The sequence below is a fragment of the Phyllostomus discolor genome, chromosome 1 (genome assembly GCF_004126475.2).
Source record: "Phyllostomus discolor isolate MPI-MPIP mPhyDis1 chromosome 1, mPhyDis1.pri.v3, whole genome shotgun sequence".
NCBI lineage: Eukaryota > Metazoa > Chordata > Mammalia > Chiroptera > Phyllostomidae > Phyllostomus > Phyllostomus discolor.
In genome coordinates, this window is record NC_040903.2 from 25,484,066 (window position 1) to 25,503,840 (window position 19,775).

The 19,775-nt window shown below is 41.6% G+C and overlaps 1 protein-coding gene across 21 annotated transcripts in view; it reads left to right on the forward strand.

The window, feature by feature from the left end:
- Positions 1-19,775, forward strand: part of LIMCH1 (LIM and calponin homology domains 1) — a 316,639-nt gene that overhangs the window by 113,940 nt on the left and 182,924 nt on the right. For 20 of the 21 annotated variants that reach the window (XM_036020029.1, XM_036020033.1, XM_036020045.1 and 17 more), the window contains exon 2: positions 9,882-9,952. In XM_036020029.1, coding sequence (XP_035875922.1) covers positions 9,882-9,952 — 71 coding nt within the window. Of the gene's footprint in view, positions 1-9,881; positions 9,953-19,775 lie in introns of those variants that run through there. The other variant, XM_036020069.1, reaches the window with a different exon arrangement.

Sequence of the window (19,775 nt, forward strand, 5' to 3'; positions counted from 1 at the left end):
GAACATTATGCTAAGTGAAATAAGTGAGGCAGTGAAAGACAAATACCATATGATCTCGCCTATAAGTGGAACATAATCAACAAAACAAACAAGCAAGCAAAATGGAACCAGAGGCATTGAAATTAAGAACGAACTGACAGTAACCAGAGGGGAGGTGGGAGGGGATAATGGGGGGAAAAGGGGAAGAACCATCAAGGAACATGTATAAAGGACATGTGGACAAAGCCAAAGGGGGTAGGATCGAGGGTGGGAGGTGGAGGTGGCTGGGTTGTGGGGGAGTGATGAGGAGAAAATGGAGGCAACTGTACTTGAGCAACAATAAAAAGAGGAAAAATACAACAAAGGAACAAACAAAAGACAATGAAAACAGACTCATAAAAAACAGAGATCAAACTGATGATTGCCAGCATGTAGGGGATGGGAAGACACGTGAAAAAAAGGTGAATGGGAAGATAATCAATAATATTGTAATAACTTTAAATGGTGACAGGTGGGTACTGAGCTTAGTGTCGCGATCACATTGTAAAGTGTATAAATGCTGAATCACTACATTTTACCCCTGAAACTGATATAACATTATATGCCAAGGATATGTAATTATTTTTTAATGTAACATTCTGGCACTCATTGCTGAAAAGGTTGTTGTAAAGATAAACTCCAAGGCTGGACTTAAATAAAATCTTTTAAATTTTGAAAAAAAAATCTTGATTTGCTTTTTCTAGCAACCGCATGAAGGCGACAGAAATAGCAGTGAATTTATTCTCAATAAATGTGAAAATTAAGAGCAATTCCATTCTGCTTTATTTTACAATTTAGGTATAAAATATGCAGAAATGTTCTTATTAAAGAAGTCAAATATGATCAGGAGATAAGTGAGCATAATGAGCCACAAATAATCATCTCCAGTGAATTAGAGAGGTGTGATGTTCATTTACTGTTTATAAGCAGAAATTATAACTTCTGAAAAGTGTACCTGTTATGGTACAGTTGAGAGAAAATATCCACGTCTTTCAAAAGTTAAGTAAAAAAATCTACTAACTTTTGTATTTTTTCCAATTGCTTGAATCTAGGGACCAGTATTTTGTCAGCCAATAGATTCTCCTCTTAAGATCATTATACTAAGTTTTCCAAAATTTTTGTAGTTAAAATCTTCAGGCTTTCAGTTTACTAGTAGACTGTAGTTTATCCACCAGATTGCTTAAAAAAAAGAAGCTTAATGAAAACATATCTGAAATACAATTTGTTTAAATGGTAATTATCAGGCTGAGACTGATTCTTGGCAGTCTTTGCCCGTTCAGGGCAATTATATAATAAACAATGGTAACAAAATAATTAGTGAAGTATAGCATTGTGATATACAATGTGTTACATTATAAACACACCCTAAAGATGTTACCATAAGTGTGTGGCTTTCTTTATCAGACTTTTTTTGGTTAGTCCTTCATATTTCAGTTATTTGAATGGCTTACAGCAGTACATTCACGTAGACAAACTCAGAAATATAAGAACATTTTAGTTCTGTGGGAAGAAAATCAAAACACAGATGAGCTTACTCAGTAATTACTTGCATAAAATAGTGTGATCACGCATCATAATGTCTGCTTGTTTCTGCTTTTGGTTTAATTGCTAGGCTACAGGAAATCTTTTCCTTTAAAACCATCAAGGTTTTGATAAATCATCCATTCATTGAGTGTTTTCATCTGATACATGTCCCTTCAACAAACATATCAGTTAGTCACAAAAGGGAATTAACCCTAAGCCATAAAGCAGGGGAGAAATCTGATAAAGGGCTTTCCTGAAAGACACACTGGGCATCATTGGTGACACAATTGCCACCATAAGTACTTCCGAGGATCCCTTGAGTGGGGAGATCATTATGTCCACCCTTCAAATTGCAGTGTTATCTAATAATCTTGTCCATGCATTCCAGTTAGTTTTTTGGTGTTTTGTTGTTGTCGTTTGGGTTTTGCTTGTTTGTTTTTATGTTGAATATCTTTAGGGAACAGCAGGAACTTTGGCTTTTGCTGTGAGTGAGATGGAAAGGCATTGGGGGTTTTGGGTGGAGTGGTGGCAGGATCTAACTTTCCGGGATTACCCTGGCTGCAGTGCTGAGCACAGATAGAAGGGAGGCAAGGGCAGAAGCAGTGGGGCAGCTGAGACTCTTAGCGAGGTGTGAGATGACGGAGTGAGGTGCTGGCGTGGAGGCAGTGAGCAGTGGTGGGTTCCAGCTGAATTCTGAAGGGGGTATCAACAGGATTTGCTGGTGTGTCTGCTTGGGTGTGATCCATCAGGGTCAAGCATGGCTAAGCCGAACAATTGCAAGGAAAGAGCTGCAAGGATTAATTGATCAGATGTGTGAAATCAGCAAGGGGTGGAGAGCAGAATTTGGGGGAATAACAAAGAGCCCCTGCCATTTCGTGCCGCTGGACCCTGCTAGCCCCTGGATGCTCCTGAGCCTGGGCTCTCTGCCCACCCACCCCTTGTCCCAGGTGCCCAGCTCAGGCTCTTTTTAAGAGCTCTGCTAATTTTCCCTTCTTGCTCTGTGTCCTTGGAGAGTGATCCCAAAGTGATGGCTTGGCCAGTGTCTTGTCCGAAAGGTTCCTGAGAATCCTCAAGCCGTCAGGATCCAGGTGGGAAGGTCAGTGAAGAGTTTGGGTGGTCACTTTTCCCTTCTTCCCCTGCTCATGAACTTGGGTAGTAGTGGTTGATTCTTGGCAGCTATTTCATTTTTTTATAGTAATGGATTATACTGTCACAACAGGAACAGCAATTAGCAGTCTTCAGAGTTAAATCTATAACATATGATATTGTAAACACATCATAAAGATGCTGCCGAGAGGGGTTGCTGAGACAGGTCATCCAAAATCCCAATTCCGAAGGAAGGTCCCCCCTTTCTGATTTGCAAATGCTGGCTTAGTTTAGTATGCTAGGTCAGGGCTTTGTAAAATGTACTGCACCTGTGAATCACATGGGAATCTTTCTAAGATCCTGGTTCTGATTAAGTCTTGAAGAGGGCGGGAGGAATGAGTTTGTTTTTAACATTAATTTTAGGCAAAGATGCTGCCGTTGCTGGTCTGAGGACGACTGTTTTAGGGGCATGGACCTTGTTGAGTTTCTGGAGTGCATTCAGCCGTTGACCTTCCTAACAAAGATCCATGTGCCTCTATTACACTCAGTGACTTCGGCCTGGGAGAATGGATGGCATTTGGTCGGTGGGAGCCATGTGAAGGCTGTGCTGGGACCTGAGGGACGCAGGAGAGAGGGGAAGGAAGCAGAGGATGCGGAAGGGAGGCAGAGATGAGCGCCTTCCTCCAAGTGCACGGTGCCTATTTCTTCCAAGTCTCCAGAATTGGAAGGCTAGGAAATTGAATTCAATGAAACTGCATCTTGGAGGGTTTTGATGAACACACTGACAGTGGATTATTAATCAACTATACTTGAAATTTTTTACTGCCTATGCTTCACATGCAAGATCGTTGTAGACAGTACACGGGCCTTTTAGGAAGTCTGTGGACCACCAATATTTTCTTATAACCTTAATAGTTAGGTTACCCTCTGTTTATAGTAAGAGTTTAGACACTGCCTTCTTCGCCAGTCTGGGAGCTTGCTGCATGCAGTCATCATGTGTCAGTTGAACTGCTGTCTCTAGGCCTTGTTTATCATCATTGCTTAATAAATGGAGATGGGCCTGTGTTAACTTGGCCGGAGATTCCATAAAAAATGTAACTGAACTGTCTGGGGGCTCAGTGTTAGCACCATCTGCACTAGAACATGGCACTTTTAACAAACATGTAAAGCCCTGGGGGAAATGTTTTCAAAACTTCCTCATCACTTCTCGGTGAGCGAGGTTAGTTTTATAGAAAATGTAAGTGATGTTTTGAGAATACAAATAGGACTAATAGATTCAGGGAGGAAAATATTAAGGTGCTTAAAGTCTATGTTTAAAATCTTAGCTTTTTAAACAGCATCTTTCTTAATGTCTTCATTTTGGGAAAAAGCTAGATATTTGTAACCAGTAAAGAACTGTTTTTTTATTCATTTTTCTCACCTCTCAAATAAGAAAAAGAGGATATTAACAAAGGGGTTGCCCTCCCTCCCTTCCTTTTCCAGGCAATACATTTTATTGGCTCTAATGGGAGTGGCAACGAGGATGTTTTATGACAGAACTGGAGCTCTGGTTTGAAAGGAAGAGTTGGGACCACTTAGTTTCCTTAGGCTGCTCTTTAGAAAACAGTCAGACACACACGCACACACACACGAAAACAAAAAACTGTTTCATTAAAGTAACATGTATTTATTGTAGAAAGTTTTATATAAAAATAGGGATATTTTTATTATTTTTTTAAAAAGATTTTATTTATTTTCACCCTGGCTGGCGTAGCTCAGTGGATTGAGTGCAGGCTGCGAACCAAAATGTCGCAGGTTCGATTCCCAGTCAGGGCACATGCCTGGGTTGCAGACCACGGCCCCCAGCACCCACACATTGATGTTTCTCTCTCTCTCCCTCTCTCTCTCCCCCCTCCCCTCCCTCTCTAGAAATAAATAAATAAAATCTTAAAAAAAGAAGTTAAAAAAGGTACCTGAACGGCCTCTAATCATTTTTATAAAAAGATTTTATTTATTTTCAGAGAGACAGGAAAGGAAGGAGAAAGAGGGAGAGAAATATCAATGTGTATTGGTTGCCTTTTGCATACCCCCAACTGGGGACCTGGCCTGCAACCCAGGCATGTGTCCTGACAGGGAATCGAACCAGCAACTTTTCAGTTCTCAGCCTAGTGCTCAGTCCACTGAGCCACACCAGCCAAGGCAAAAATAGGGAAATTTTTAAAGAAGAAAATAAAAGTCCATCTGATTCCAGCCATGGAGAGATAACATGTTGACCTATTTCCTCTGTGTGTGTGTGTCTGGTAATATCTTTTTTGGGTTTTGGAAGCAGGGTAATGTTGGTCTAAAAGAATGAATTTCAGAGTGTTCTTTCCTCATCAGTTGTCTGGAAGAGTTTGTGTGGAACTGCGTTATTTCTTCCTTACATATTTGGTATAGTTTACCAGGCAAGCCTTCGGGGCCTGGCATTTTTGGAGGGGATGGGGTGGAGATGATCTATTTCTTTGTTGAGTGAACTTTGATTGTTTGTATCAAGGAATTTATCCCCTTCATCTAAGTTGGTGAATTTGTTCCGGGTGGGGAGAGAGAGATCCGAGTCAAGAGGCCCCCTCCCCAGCCTGGGTTCTTGTGTCACTTGCAAGAGAGTAATTCAAGCAAGAGACAAAAGGTCTAGCGGAAATGAAATAGCAGTTTATTTATGAAACACATACAAGCACGGAGCTGCAAGCAGGCACCCAGCAAGTCTAAATGCCCCACATGTTGAGGAAAGAAAGTTGTTAGTAAGTTTGTTAGTAAGTTTGCTCTATACACTTGAGCCGGGTGGGTACAAGTAGGTACGTAACTAATCCAAGTACGCCAACTCTTGGGGTTATATACCTGAGTCAGCTTCTAGCTTCCTCCCTCCCCTTCTAAATCCTGGGAATAATGTACAGCCACAGAGGCTTTCTTTCTCAGGTAGTAAAGGCTCTTTGTCTTAGTGAAATTATTCCAGAGGCTCCCTTTCCCAGCATAGAATCTCAAGGACTATCCCTTTCCTCTTGTGCTGTCTATGTTCGAGACACCAGCAATCTTAACAAACCGGGCTCAGGACTACTGCTGAGTTAATGGGTGAGACTTGTCTCCCTTTTGCTCCTCGCTTCCTGTGTTAACTTCTTTGTCAGATTGTAACGGTGCGGGCCCTGCCTTTAGCCCCGCTCTGCTGCTCATTCCTAGCTGCTACCTAACAAATTTATTCAGGCTGTGTTTTGTTACCCTTTTAATGTCTGTGGAATATGAAATAATGTCATCTCTGTCATTGCTGATGTTGATAATTTGTGTCTTTTTTTTGGCTAAAAATGAAAGGTTATCAATTTTATTAGCTAATGGTTTATCAACCTGACTGAAGAGTTGTCATTTTATTGCTCTCAAAGAAACAGCTTTTGATACCATTAATTTTTCTGTTTGATTGATTTCAACTCTGATATAAAGTAATCCCCCCCCCCTTCTACTTAATTTAGCCTTAATTTGCTTAAGGTGGAAGCAAAATTCACTGATTTGAGATCTTTTCTGATATAGATGTTTTGTGTTATACAGTTTCCCCAAATACTACTTGAGTGTCTTTCTATACATTTGTATATTGCCATATTCTTTCACTACAGAATACATTCTGATTTCTTTTGATTCCTTTTCTAATCAATGGGCTGTATAGAATTGTGCTACTTAGTTTAAAATTATTTGTGGGTTATTCCACAGATATTTCTGTTGTTAGTTTCTGATTTGATTCCATTGTGGTCAGTCAGGTAACATACTTTTTTATGAACTGAGTTCTTCTAAGTTTGTGGAGACTTGTTTTCTAACCCAGAAATTAATCTATTTCAATAAATGTTCATTGTGAACTTAAGAAGAAAAATGGGTATGCTGCCGTTATAGGTTGGAGTATTCTAGAAATGTCAATTAAGTCTACTTGGTCGATAGTGTTGTTCGACTCTTCCTTATCCTTATTGATTTTCTGTCTGCTTATTCTATCTGATTTCAGAGAGAGAGATTCAGTCTTTGACTCTAGTTGTAAATTTGTCTATTTCTCCGTGCAAGTCCATCTGTTTTGTCTTATGTATTTTGAAGCTTTCGATTTTCTGTCTGCTTATTCTGTGTTTTCAAAGAGAGATATTCAATCTTTGATTCTAGTTGTGAATTTGTCTATTTCTCCTTACAAGTCTGTCTATTTTGGCTTATGTATTTTGAAGCTTTTTCAAAATATTTTGCAACTAGATCATGCTATTACAATTCTCCCACTTTTTTCTCTCCTTTATTCCCCTCTGCCCTGCACTGCCCTCCCACTATCATTCCCTGTCCTTAGTTCATGTCCATGGGTCATACATATAAGTTCTTTGGCTTCTCCATTTCCTATGTTATTCTTAACTTCCCCCTCTGCCAGTTTCATATGTACGAATTATGCTTCTTATTCCCTGTGCCTTTCCACTATTCACTCCCCTCCCACTCCCCACCAGTAACCCTCCATGTGATCTCCATTTCTGTGATTCTGTTCCTGTTCTAGTTGTGTGCTTCGTTTGTTTTTATTTTTGTTTTTTTGGGTTCAGTTGTTGATAGTTGTGAGTTTGTTGTCATTTTACTGTTCATAGTTTTGATCTTGTTCTTTTTCTTAGATAAGTCCTCTTAACATTTTATATAATAAGGGCTTGATGATGATGAATCATCAACTTGATGTTATCTGGGAAGCACTTTATCTGCCCTCCCGTTCTAATGATAGCTTTGCTGGATAGAGTAATCTTGGATGTAGGTCCTTGCCTTCATGACTTTGAATACTTCTTTCCAGCCACTTCTTACCTGTAAAGTTTCTTTTGCGAAATCAGCTGATAGTTTTATGGGAACTCCTTTGTAGGTAACTCTCTCCTTTCTTTTTGCTACTTTTAAGATTCTCTTCTTATCTTTAATCTTGGGTAATTTGATTATGTTTCTTGGTGTGTTCCTCCTTGGGTCCACTTTCTTTGGGACTCTCTGAGCTTCCTGGACTTCCTGGAAGTCTATTTCCTTTGCCAGATTAGGGAAGTTTTCCTTCATTATTTTTTCAAATAAGTTTTCAATTTCTTGGTCTTCCTCTTCTCCTTCTGACACGCTTATGATTCAGATGTTGGAATATTTAAAGTCCTGGAGGTTCCTAAGCATCTCCTCAAGTTTTTGAATTCTTGTTTCTTCATTCTGTTCTAGTTGAATATTTATCTCTTCCTTCTGCTCCAAACCATGGATTTGAGTCCTGTTTCCTTACTGTCACTGCTGGTTCCCTGTACATTTTCCTTTATTTCACTTTGCAGAGCTGTCACTCCTTCCTCTGTTTTGCACCCATACTCACCCATTTGTGTGAGCATCCTGATTAGCAGTGTTTTGAACTCAATCTGACAGGTTGGCTATCTCCTCACCACTTAGTTCTTTTTCTGGAGCTTTGATCTGTTCTTTCATTTGGGCCATATTTCTTTGTCTGAGTGCACCTGTAATGCTGAAAGGGGCAGAGCCTTAGGTATTTGCCGGGGTGGGGCAACCCACTTCGCTGTGTCATGACGCTGTAAGTGGGGCAGGGTCTGAGAGGGAACAATGGCACTCACTCTGCTCTCTGTTGGATTTCATTCACTTCCCCCGCTTCCTCCAAGCAAATTGGGCCCTTCTGGTGCTGATTCCCGTGTGGGTGGGTTTGCGTACTTTCTAGGATCCTGTGGGTCTCCCACCAAACTCTCCTGTGAGGTTGTGAGTTTCTACCCCGATAGATTTTTACAGCTAAAAATTTTGAGGCTTTAGTTTCCTGTGTTGGAACCCTGGTTTGTGCTGTCTGTCTTGCTCTCCAGTTGTCCCTCCCAGCTTATCCACATGCCCAGTCCACCAGCCGCCTTGCCCGGCCCAGTCTGTTGCCTTGCCATTAGTCCTTTCCACCCCAGCTGCCTGTCTCTGCCCCTCCAACCAGTCCGAATGAATGTTTCTTCTTTAACTCCTTGGTTGTCGGACTTCCACACAATTTTCTGGCAGTTCTGGTTGTTTTTGTTTTTAAATTTGTTGTTGTCCTGCTTTTGGTTGTGCGAGGAAGGAAAGCATGTCTACCTATGCCTGCATCTTGGCTGGAAGTTCTGAAGGCTTTTTTTAATTAATTAAGTGCGAAAATGTTTAGGATTGCTGTGTCTTCCTGATGAGTTAAACCCTTTGTCATTATGAAATAACTTTCTCTGTCCCTCAAATATTCTTTGTTCCAGAAGTTCCTTTGTCTGACATTAATGTGACTACTCAACTTTCTTTTCATCAGTGTTGGCATGGTGTATCTTATTCGGTTCTCATATTTTAATGTATTTCTATCTTGTGCATTTCTCGTAAGCATCACATTGTTGAATCTTGCTTTTTTTATTTAGTCCGACAATCTGTCTTTTAATTGGGGATAATTGGGCTATTTATATCTAATTCATTTACTGATATGGTTAGGTTTAAGTCTATAGTATTTCTATTTCCTTTCTATTTATTCCACCTGTTCTATATTCCTTTCTCCATTTTTTTGCCTTTTTAAAATTGTTAGAGTGTTTTGTGATTTCCTTTAATCTCATTTCTTGGCTTATTAACTGTAACTTTTTTTTATTTTGCTATTTAAGATGTTGCTTTAGAGTTACTAGTGTGCATATTTACATGGCATGCTGTGGATGATCAAAAAATATTTATCACATGAACACATGAGCGCCTGAGAGAGCCTAAGCCGGAGGGCTCTGGAGCGGCATCGAGATTGGCCCTTTGCCCTGTGCTGTCCGAGGTCGTTCCTTCCCAGCTCTTATTTTCCTCTGTCACATCATGTTACCTTGGGTATTAGCTGTAATTGTCCTGTCTTACTGTTAGTCTCTGAAGGTTAGGGGTCCGTCTTCCTTCCCCTCCTGCCCCCTTAACATTTTAACAAATAGATACTTCATCCTTAGACGGTACATCCTACAGGGTTTTGTGAAAGTGTATGGATGAAAGAGGCTTGGCCTTGACATATCATGGCCAACCCCCCCCAAAATAATGTATTTACCAGGAAGAACAGATAATTTTAAAGGTAATAGATAGGGAAAAAAAACCCTTCAAAGAAATGGTGTAAATTTAAGATTAGCTGATCTAAGCAAAACTACCCATGGAAATGAAATTTGGGGCTCATTTTTGCCATTCTTAAAATGCTACCAGTTACTTCAAGGCTGGTAAATATATACAAGTATATAATGACTGTGCTTACTGATTCAAAAAATGAAAAATTTATGTTCTCTTTTTGTTTTCTTTTCCAGCAAGTAACCGGCAGGAGCTTTGGCGATAAAGATTTTCGGACAGGGTTGGAAAACGGAATCCTTCTCTGCGAGTAAGTATAGCCTATATCCCGTTGGTTTTTATTCAGAAAGAATTATCAGTGCTATTCAGTTTGCAGGTAAAACTTCCAGTGTTTTGTTTTGAATTTAATCAGTTTGAATCTGAAATTAAAAAAAAAATCACTGGGCTAAGCAGTAAATGTAAAGAAATAGGTGAGGGGTCAGTGGCCAGTAGGGCGCGGCGGGCCCTGTGGCAGCTCCGGACGAGAAAAAGGAGTGTGTGGTAGCTGCTACTCAGCTCCAGCCCACTGTCACTAGGTAAGAATTCAGGCCCAGGTGATTGGAAGGGTGTGGACCGAATTGTGATAAAAGTAGCAGCTTTTCCCCCCTTGTCTGCCCCGCCTCCCACCCCAACAAAAGCAGCTCATGCCAAGTGCAAACAGTGCTTCTATTTACTGACGAGCATGCCAGGCAGTGTCCCTCTCTGGGCCTGAGTCCCTGAACTAGTTTTCGTATGCTTCACTTGTGCTGTTGGCAGAATTCAAGTATGAATCATGACTGCAGAGTTTAATTTGTATGTTTTGAGCCTGGGCTTTGTCATAGAGTGCCTCTGGGATGATGGATTCAAGAACTTTCTGTGAAGTAGTTCTGGACACAGACTAGAGCCTTAAGACTTATAGGTGGGTAGACACAAACTTCAAATCAAATTTGAAAATTCAAAATCTGAATTTATTTAAAAGGTTCTGTAATCGAGATACTGATTCATATTTTATTGAAGTGAAATAAATGTATCTACATGAAATGCACAGCTCCAAAATTTACAGTCTCATGTGTTTTCAAAACGGCGTACTTGCCTGTAGCCTACACCCTGATCAAGATGTAGAACAGAAAGTTCCCCCATACCCTTTCCCAGTCGATCTCAACCACCTGTAGAAAGCACTGTTCTGATTTCTATCATTACATCTATTTTCTCTTTTCTTGAACTTTATGCATTTGGAATCACATAGAATGCGTTCTAATTTTAGCAACTTTCAGAATGTTTGGGACCCACCCACCGATGTAACTGAAAGAACTCGGGTTTTGGAGCCCGAGAACTAGATAGTCAGGTCCCTCCTTCGCCCTTAAGTGAGTTACCTTCCTCTCTGGTCACTACTTCCCTTCTCTAAAATGATAATAAAAACTTTATACCTATTGCCCCTTCCACAAATTTTTTTGTGTGAATTTCAACAGGATCCTGTGGATAAAGTGTCCTAACAATTACATTTGTATTCAGATGTTGATTATTATGCAGCACCTTTCAACACATTTCACATCAGCATCCTCCCTCCCCCCCCCGCCCCCCCGACTCTCTATGACCCTTCTTTCCTCAAAGAGAAACTTACATCCCCTGTTAGCTGATTCCATGCCTTCCTTCCTAGGAAGTCTTCTCGTACTTACGTCCCTCACCAGATCTTCTCTCTTTATTAAAGCTCAGAAAATGAGTGAACCATAACTGGTTTAGCACCTCACTGGAGACAAACCCAGACAGACCCCTAACACTTCCTTTGGATTCTAGCACCTGCTTCTCCAATGATTCTGGGCTTAGCCCTCTCCCGGTGTTAATGGACTAGCCAGAATAAGACCTAATTTATGTCCCTAATGCTTTCTTTCTTAATCTGTGGAAGTGGGTCTTGGATATCAATTTTTGTTTACCTAAAATTTGTTCCAAAGATTCTTATAGGCCTCTGCTTCTCCACCGCATCCCCATGAATAAATCCATCAGGGGCAGTGCCTGACTTTGGACTCCGTAGGCTCAGGTGAAGGCAAGGCTCTTGATCTAAAGACATTTGCACACACAGGATTTGATTTTTACCTAAATGAAGATGTTGAGTTAGAGGATGGATTCTCTTATGTGTGCAATGCCACTATCCATTGGCCTTTTGCAAACACATTCATGAGTGTTAGAGCTATATCAGAGTGGAGAGATAGGGTTTAAGTTCAGTCCATGATTAGGAAATAGTATGATTAGACAATGTGGAGGCAGAGATTATAGCAGAAGTCTCTTTAAATAAATAAAGGTCTTGGATAGCAAACAGCCTGCTGTTGAAACTGAGAGGCTGGTCAATACAGGACGTGGACACATGTTACTGTCTGGGTAACATGTGTCCCACAGAGCAACGAGGCACAAAAACATGACCCAGCAGCTGCATGCACTGAAGGTTGGTAACAACGGAGGGAGATTTCCGCTCTCCATTTTGGTCAGCGCATGGCTAGGTTTGATCTGAGCATATTGGGCTGCTGCAGATGGGCATGAGCAGGTGCATTTTCTGGGACTTGTCTCCAGAGACCAGGTTGGCCAGGAGGGGGCCTTGCACTGTTCCAGGTGTGTGGTTGGCTGATGGCAAGGGCCAAACAGCAGGAAACTCAGCTTGGAGGGTCTCAGGAAAGGGAGGGTTGCCAGTCAATGGGTCCATGCAGGTTTTAAACACCTGTCTTTGGAAAGCAGAGTACACTTGAGATCTATATAACTTTGTGAGCCAATGTCAGTCGCCCCAATAAGTTCAGGAAAGTTTTTTTAAAAACTGCTTAAGGCTGTGCCACTCTCTAGAACCAGAGAGAGTTTCATGGATGCTGGTGGTTAAGGAGCTCTAACTCCTTAATCACAGCCCATATAGCCACATTTAAAAACATAGGACCCCAGCTGAAAACTATTCTTCCTTTTGTTCAACAAACTCTCATCTCCTTGTCTGAGTTGGATCAGTTTCTAACTGTTGGTTGCAACCATGGAGGGACACCATGCTCTTTGTCCACTAAAAATTTCCTGAGTTTTTTTATGAGCCTGGGATTTTAAGTTCATAGTTCTTGTCAAACTAAAGGGCATCGTCTGGGGCTGGGGCCTGATTTTCTTCTTACCAGCCTGGTTCTACACCTACCTGCAGCCTATGAGGACTATTACCATACCCATTGTACAGTGGAAGTAGCTGAGGCACGGAGGGTTGCCTAACTTGGCCAAGGTTATACAAATAAGAAAGATTTAAATGCAGAAGTCTGATTTCTTAGCTTTTGCTCTCCTCTACTGCCCTGTGTGTAGAGGTGGGATTGCAATGGGAGAGAAAAACAAGAGGTTGGAAGGTCGTGCTGGGATGGAACCGGTGCCAGAAAACCGAGAGTGTGAGGAGAAGGGCAGTACAGAGGATAACCGCTGGGGGCTCACTGGGTTGGCGGTCTTGGAAATGTAAGCATCAAGGGCCTGGCTGTCCTTCTTAAGATAAGAAGGCAAGTCCAGTAAGAGCGAGGGCATGAGAGGACGGGGAGCTGTGGTCAGTGGACGATGTAGATTTCAGTGTGCTTAGGTGGAGCCGTCAAAACTAGATGGAGACAATGAGAGCGGTGGGCCTGTACTAAAAATAAAAACTGCGGTGGCAGAGAGAAAAGACTGGCACCTACAGGCAGCTTAGCAGATGGAAATTGATGAGCCTCCAAATTGCCCTGGGAGCTCTTTCACTTCGCCTGCAAAGTGCAGTGCACACGGCTTCTCCCAGGCACATGGCTTCACATATGCATCCCCGTGTAAACAGTGATACTTATGCATAAGTGCATAACTTACAGTAATAGCAAGCATAAAAGAGAGTGCGTATGCCAGCTGGAATTGTAGTGGATGTGTTCTTGCTATAATCATCTCTCTTGCTCTGTCGCTTTTGCCAAGTGTGTATAGTTGAAGTTTGAGAGAGTAATGCTCAAATGACTGGGCTTTCTCTCCTCTGAGCATTAGAGATCTGGGGTCAATGTGTGACAAAGCTGCAAACGTGTGACAATTGTCATGCTGTTAGAAGTGTTCATTGAATACTGCATTGTGTCCTCGAGGACTTCAGGGTTCAAAAGGAAGGCTGCAAAAACAAAACAAAACAAAACAAAAAAAGCAAACCCGTTCCTCAGTCTGAACAACAATAAAAAAATAAAAAATAAAAATAATAAGAAGAACTAAAGAACATTAAAAAAAGAACCCGCTCCCTAAGGAAGCCCTTCCCTGTACAGAGTCGCTGCGAGGGTCATCCACTTTCCTGCACCCAGGTCAGACTGTTTTGAAATCATTCCAGAAAGGAAAGTTTCTGACTTGTTTTCCTGACTCTGACTTTATTATTTAGATGGAACTCTGTGACATTCCATCTGTATCAGGGGCTGGCAAACCATGACCCTTAGTTTGTTTTTGTACTGGCCTTCCTTCTCGCAAAGAATGGCTTTTACATGTTTAAAGAGCTGAAAATAAAACAAAACCGGAGATTGCGTGTGGGTTCTCGAGCCTCGTTACTATCTATCCTTTACAGGAGAAGTTGGCCAGCCCATGAGTACCATGGAATTGATTTTAGATGTAAATTGTTTATCCTCATAAAGTGAAGTAATTGAGTTTGGGCAATGCAAAAATGCTATCTGGGTAAATCAAATAATTTTTTTACAAAAGGTTTTCTCAGGAATTTCTTCATAATCCACTCCCCCCAGACCCCCAGCATCCCCAGCTCTGATTTTTTACTAGAAATTTTCAAACGTATAAAAAAATATGTTACAAGAATAATGTAAGGATTATAATGTGAGGGTTATAATATAATAATGTAAGGATTACCCATATGCCCCACAACTAAATACAGTTATTATCATTGTGCCATACTTGCTTTACATAGGTTGTATATATAACAAAAGGCAGTGCACATCCTTTAATGAGAGAGTATAATGGGAAGTGAATGCATTTGGGGAACCTTAAGTTGAATTCTATGATAATGTTGTATTAGTAGACCAAATCAGTCAGAAAACGTGATTTTGTATGGTTCAACCTAGTGGACAGTCCAGAACTCGGACTCGCCTGCCCCATGTCCTCAGGCAAGTTCCCTCGCCTCCCCGAGCACCGGTTTCCTCACCTATAAAAACAGATGTAATTATACCTAGTTCATAGGGGTGTTCTGGGAATTTCATGAATTGAAAATATGTAGGAAACTCCTTGTTTAGTGCTTGGAACCTAGCAGACACTCAAATGTTAACTTTCCCCCCTCTGTCTATGAAACGGGGAAGTTACTGCCTCTTACAGTCCCTGAGGGATTCCAGGGAGAGAATCCCGTAAAGCACTCAGTGGTGTCTGGCTCTTGCTGGCACTGTGGATCACTAGCTCTCCTCGTTAATAGTGTTGGAAATAGGCCCAAAGTCAATTACGAATATGACACAGTCCATGGAACTCAGTGGCACCGTGCGCCCATCAGCTCTCTGCCTGGGGCTGCCGACAAGCCACAGGATGAACGAATTGATTTTACTTTCTGGCTTCTCTTGCCCAGCCTGTGATCAAAAACTGGGCAAGAAAGTTTGGGTCCCTTACAGACTTCATCATCCGTATGTATGAGCATTGGCTGGCAGAGCTGGAGGCGAGACCGATTGTTTTGAAATCGGTAACCTTGACCTCTGTGGTGATGTCATTTCCTCCTGATCCCTCCAGTCTGTTGCAGTTTCTTTCTTTGAGAAGCTGTTCCAGAGCACCCCAGGCAGAGTTAGTGGGTCCCTCTCAGGCTTCTGAGGACCCCTACTGCTGGCATTTCAGCTCTTTGTCCCGCATCTGCTTCCTGTCCCCGGTGGAAAGCTTCCTGAAGACCTTTCTGATCTTCTTTGAATTTCCCTCACTGGACACGCGTGTAGCACATAATACACCTGTTACTAACACGTATTAACTAAGTTGAGACTAATAGTAAGATTTCTACCTAGGCTACCTAACCATCAGTGACCTTAACTTTCTCCCAATCTTAACTGTCATCCTCAATATTATCTGCTATCTCTGTCTTCGCTCTTCTTATCTCTTCCCTTCCTCTCCTCTCTCTCTGTCTCTGATTCTCTCTCTCTCTCACACACACACACACACACACATGCATACACGCACACTTTTACATGAAGAATGGACCCATCCCTGAGAACTTGGAGGCCAAGGGCTGGAAGCTCCTGCTTTCTTTATGTGTAAAATGCTCTGTGATGGCACTGTCTTCTTTGGAGTCATAGAGGTGAACTTAGTTTGTTCTGCAGACACGTTATCATGGAGTGCAGAGTCTGAGTATGTTACTCTGCAAATAAATGACCAATAGAGAATGCCTTAGTGGATTTTTGTCTCAGTTCTTATGTTGCTGGAATGATTTTCTGAAGATAAGAAATCTATTGGTAGACACTTGTTTATATCATCGCTGATGAATGAGCTGCTTATTCTAAGAAAGAGGGTTTGTCTTGGATTCTTGTCCTGATTTCAGCATAAGATGTGGCGCACACAGATTTGTCCATGTCTCTAGGACAGGCTGGGAGTACATGGTGTAGCTTTCCATGGAGACATTTTGTCATTTGGAGGAGGATTTGTTGGATGTCGACCACGTTCTGCACAGCCCGAGAGTAGGCACCAAGGGGCATAAAAAGGAAATGCAAGGCTTTATTCCTGATCTGCAAGAGTTTCATAATGTGCTCAGGGATAGAACACACACACAAAGTAGTGGTTACAGTGTCAGCCTGTGTATGAGTAAATACAAAAGTGACCAAGATTTAATACGTTAAACAAGGGGAGATCTTTATAGTGTGGGACTCAGTTATTGGGGAAATGTTACATCAATTGAATTTTTACATTGGCTGAAAATAGAGTAGGGGAAGAGAGGGGTATCCTGCCTAGGGACGCGAGCAGGAGGAGAGGTTTGGGGTGAGCATGCTGTGTTTGGCGTATTGTACATACATAAGATCTGCTTGTCAGTGTGGGGAGGGCTCCTCTTCCTTCAATCAACTAACCTTTTAAAAATCCCACTTAGAAGTGTAGTAAGTTACTAGAGTGACAAGTTCACTGCAATAAAATCATGTGACAGTGGTGCCCCGATCACATCTGGAGTCTAAAGCCTTACTCCACGTGGGTTGTAAGCTTCAGGGTTCTCTTGTAGAGGTGACATTTAGGTGGAGGCATGAATATAGAGTAGAAATTAGCCAGAGGAAAAGGGGAGGGAGATGGGAGTAGGGAGGAAGCATACTTTAGACCGAAAGAATAACATGTTTGAGATCCCCAAGACAGGCAGGAAAAAGTTCTGTGTATTGGAGGAACTGCAAGGTATGTCTGGTCAAAATGTAGAAAACGAGACAATGGTATGAGACGAACGTGGATGGAGGGAAGTTAAGCAAGGACGAGAGTGCTTGGGGCCTTGTAAGCCATAGGAGGGTTTATGGGTTTGGTCTCCAGAGCAATCCAAATGAAAAGAGTTTTGAAGAATTCAGTAGGACTTGGTGGAATATAGGGTATGGGTAAATGAAAGAAAAGGCTGAAAACTAACACCACAGTTTCAGTAGTCAATGACAGGCAGGGTGGGGGCCCGATGAAAGCTGTGCAGGGTTCTCTGATTGCTGGGAGCGGTCATGAGTTCAGTTCAGTGCATTTGGGAGACACACAGCCCACCCAGGGGGAGAGGTGAGAGGATGGATTGTACGTATTCAAATTAGATCGGTCAGCTATTGCGGGACATCAGGGTCCATCTGTGAGGTGTGAAGATCACAGCCAGTATGTCCTCCCATTCCCTGGGTTGTCTTTTTATTTTGCTGATGGTTTCCTTTGCTGTGTAAAAACTTTGTAGTGTGATGTAGTCCCATTTGTGTATTTTTTCTTTTGTTTCCCTTGCCTGAGGAGTATATCAGAAAGATAATGCTATGAGAAATGTCCGAGGTTTTACTGTCTATATTTTGTACTAGGATTTTTGTGGTTTTAAGTCTAGCATGGAAGTCTTTAATCTCCTTTGAGTTTATTCATGTGTATGGTGTAAGAAGGTCGTCCCGTTTCAGTTTTTGGCACCTATCCAATTTTCCCAACACCGTTTATTGAATAGACTATCTTTGACTATCAATAGACTAACCCCATTGTCTGTTCTTGCCTCCTTTGTGAAATATTAATTTGCCAATGATACACTGGCTAAAGGGTTAATGTCCAAAATTTATAAAAACTTAAAGAACTCAACAACAAAAAGACAAACAATCCAATTAAAAAAATGGGCAAAGGACCTGAATAGACACTTTTCCAAAGAAGACATACAGATGGTCAATAAACATATGAAATGATGTTCAATGTCACTAATCATTAGAGAAATGCAAATTAAAACCACAATGAGATATCACCTCATACCTGTCAGAATGGCTATCATCAATAATCAACAAACAACAAGTGTTGGCAAGAATGTGGAGAAAGGGGAGCCCTTGTGCCCTGTTGGTGGGAGCAAAGATTGGTGCAGCCACTGTGGTAAAGCAGTATGGAGGTTCTTCAAAAAATTAAAAATGGCCCTGCCTGGTGTAGCTCAGTGGATTGAGCATGGGACTATGAAGCAAAGGGTTGCTGGTTCAATTCCCAGTCAGGGCACATCCCTGGGTTGCGGGTCAGGTCCCGTAGGGTGGGGCGGGGGGTATGTGAGAAGCAATCACACATTGATGTTTCTCTCCCTTTCTTTCTCTCTCTCTTCCCCTCTCTCTAAAATAAATAAACAAATTTAAAAAATTAAAAATGAACTGCCTTAGACTCAGTAATTTTACCACTGGGAATATATTCAAAGAAGCCTAAAACATGAATTTGAAAGAATATGTGCACCCCTATGTTCATTGCAGCATTATTTACGATAGGCAAGATTTGGCAGCAGCCCAGGTGTCCCTCAGTAGATGAGTGGGTAAAAAAATCTGTGGTACATTCATACAATGGAATACTACTTGGCCATAAAAAATAGGGAACTATTATTTTTTGCAACAGCATGGATGGACCTGGAGAGTACTATGCTAAATGAACCAAACAAGTCAGAGAAAAAAATACCATCTGATTTCATGCATATGTGGAATCTGATGAACCAAATAAACTAATAAACAAAATAGAGACAAACTCATAGAGACAGAGAGCGGACTGACAGCTGTCAGAGGGCAGGGGGTTGGAGGCTGAATGGAACAGGTGAAGGAGTGAAGCAAAAAACAAAACCAAAACTTACAGGCAGACAATAGTATGGTGATTACCAGAGGGAAAGAGGGGTTGGGGAGGTAGGAGAGGGTAAGAGGGGGGATAAGTGAAGATTTCACTTATCGAGTCTTCAGAAGAAGACTTGACTTTGGGTGGTGAATATACAGTACAATATACAGATGATGTATTATAGAACTGTGCACTCAAAACCTATATAACTGTATTAACCAACGTCACCCCAATAAATTTAATTTAAAAAATTAAATTAAAACAAACAAAAAAGAACAGCAGAACAAGGTCTGGGTTGAGGAAGCCTCAACCCTGCGTGAGAGGTGAGAGAGAAGCTCATGAAGGAGGATCAGAGAGCGGAAAAGAAACCAGAAAGTGTGGTGTCATGGCAACCAAGGGATCTAAGTAGAGTTTTGAGAAGCTCGAGGTCACTTGTATTTCATAGCCCTGGTAGAGGGAGGGACTAGAGAGCTTAACAACCATCTCTGCGAACTGCCAGTCAACTGATTCTGATTTAACCTGATTGTTTTAGGTCTGGTTTCTGCTTTTGCATCATTTCAACAGGCTATTTTTAAGAGGTCTTATCTAATATAAACTACACATGCAGTATTTCCCTAACTTATTGCAAAAGAAATGAGATTAATCTGACCCAAAGGCTTGTAGTTTGTCATTCCAATGAAACTCTTGAGAGTGAATGGGGGAATTAACCAGCTGAGATGCTGGTACAACCAATGAAATCTGGGACTGACCTTGACTACCTGGGCTGTGTGGTCACCACAGTTGTTGGGGACTCCAGACTGGTGCCTTTGAATCAGCATTGCTTTGTTCAGTATTCACAGACCCATTCCTTATTTAATCCTCTCAGCAACCCTGGGGGGTGAACAGACCTTCAGCCAGACCTTCAGGCTGGATCAGACCTT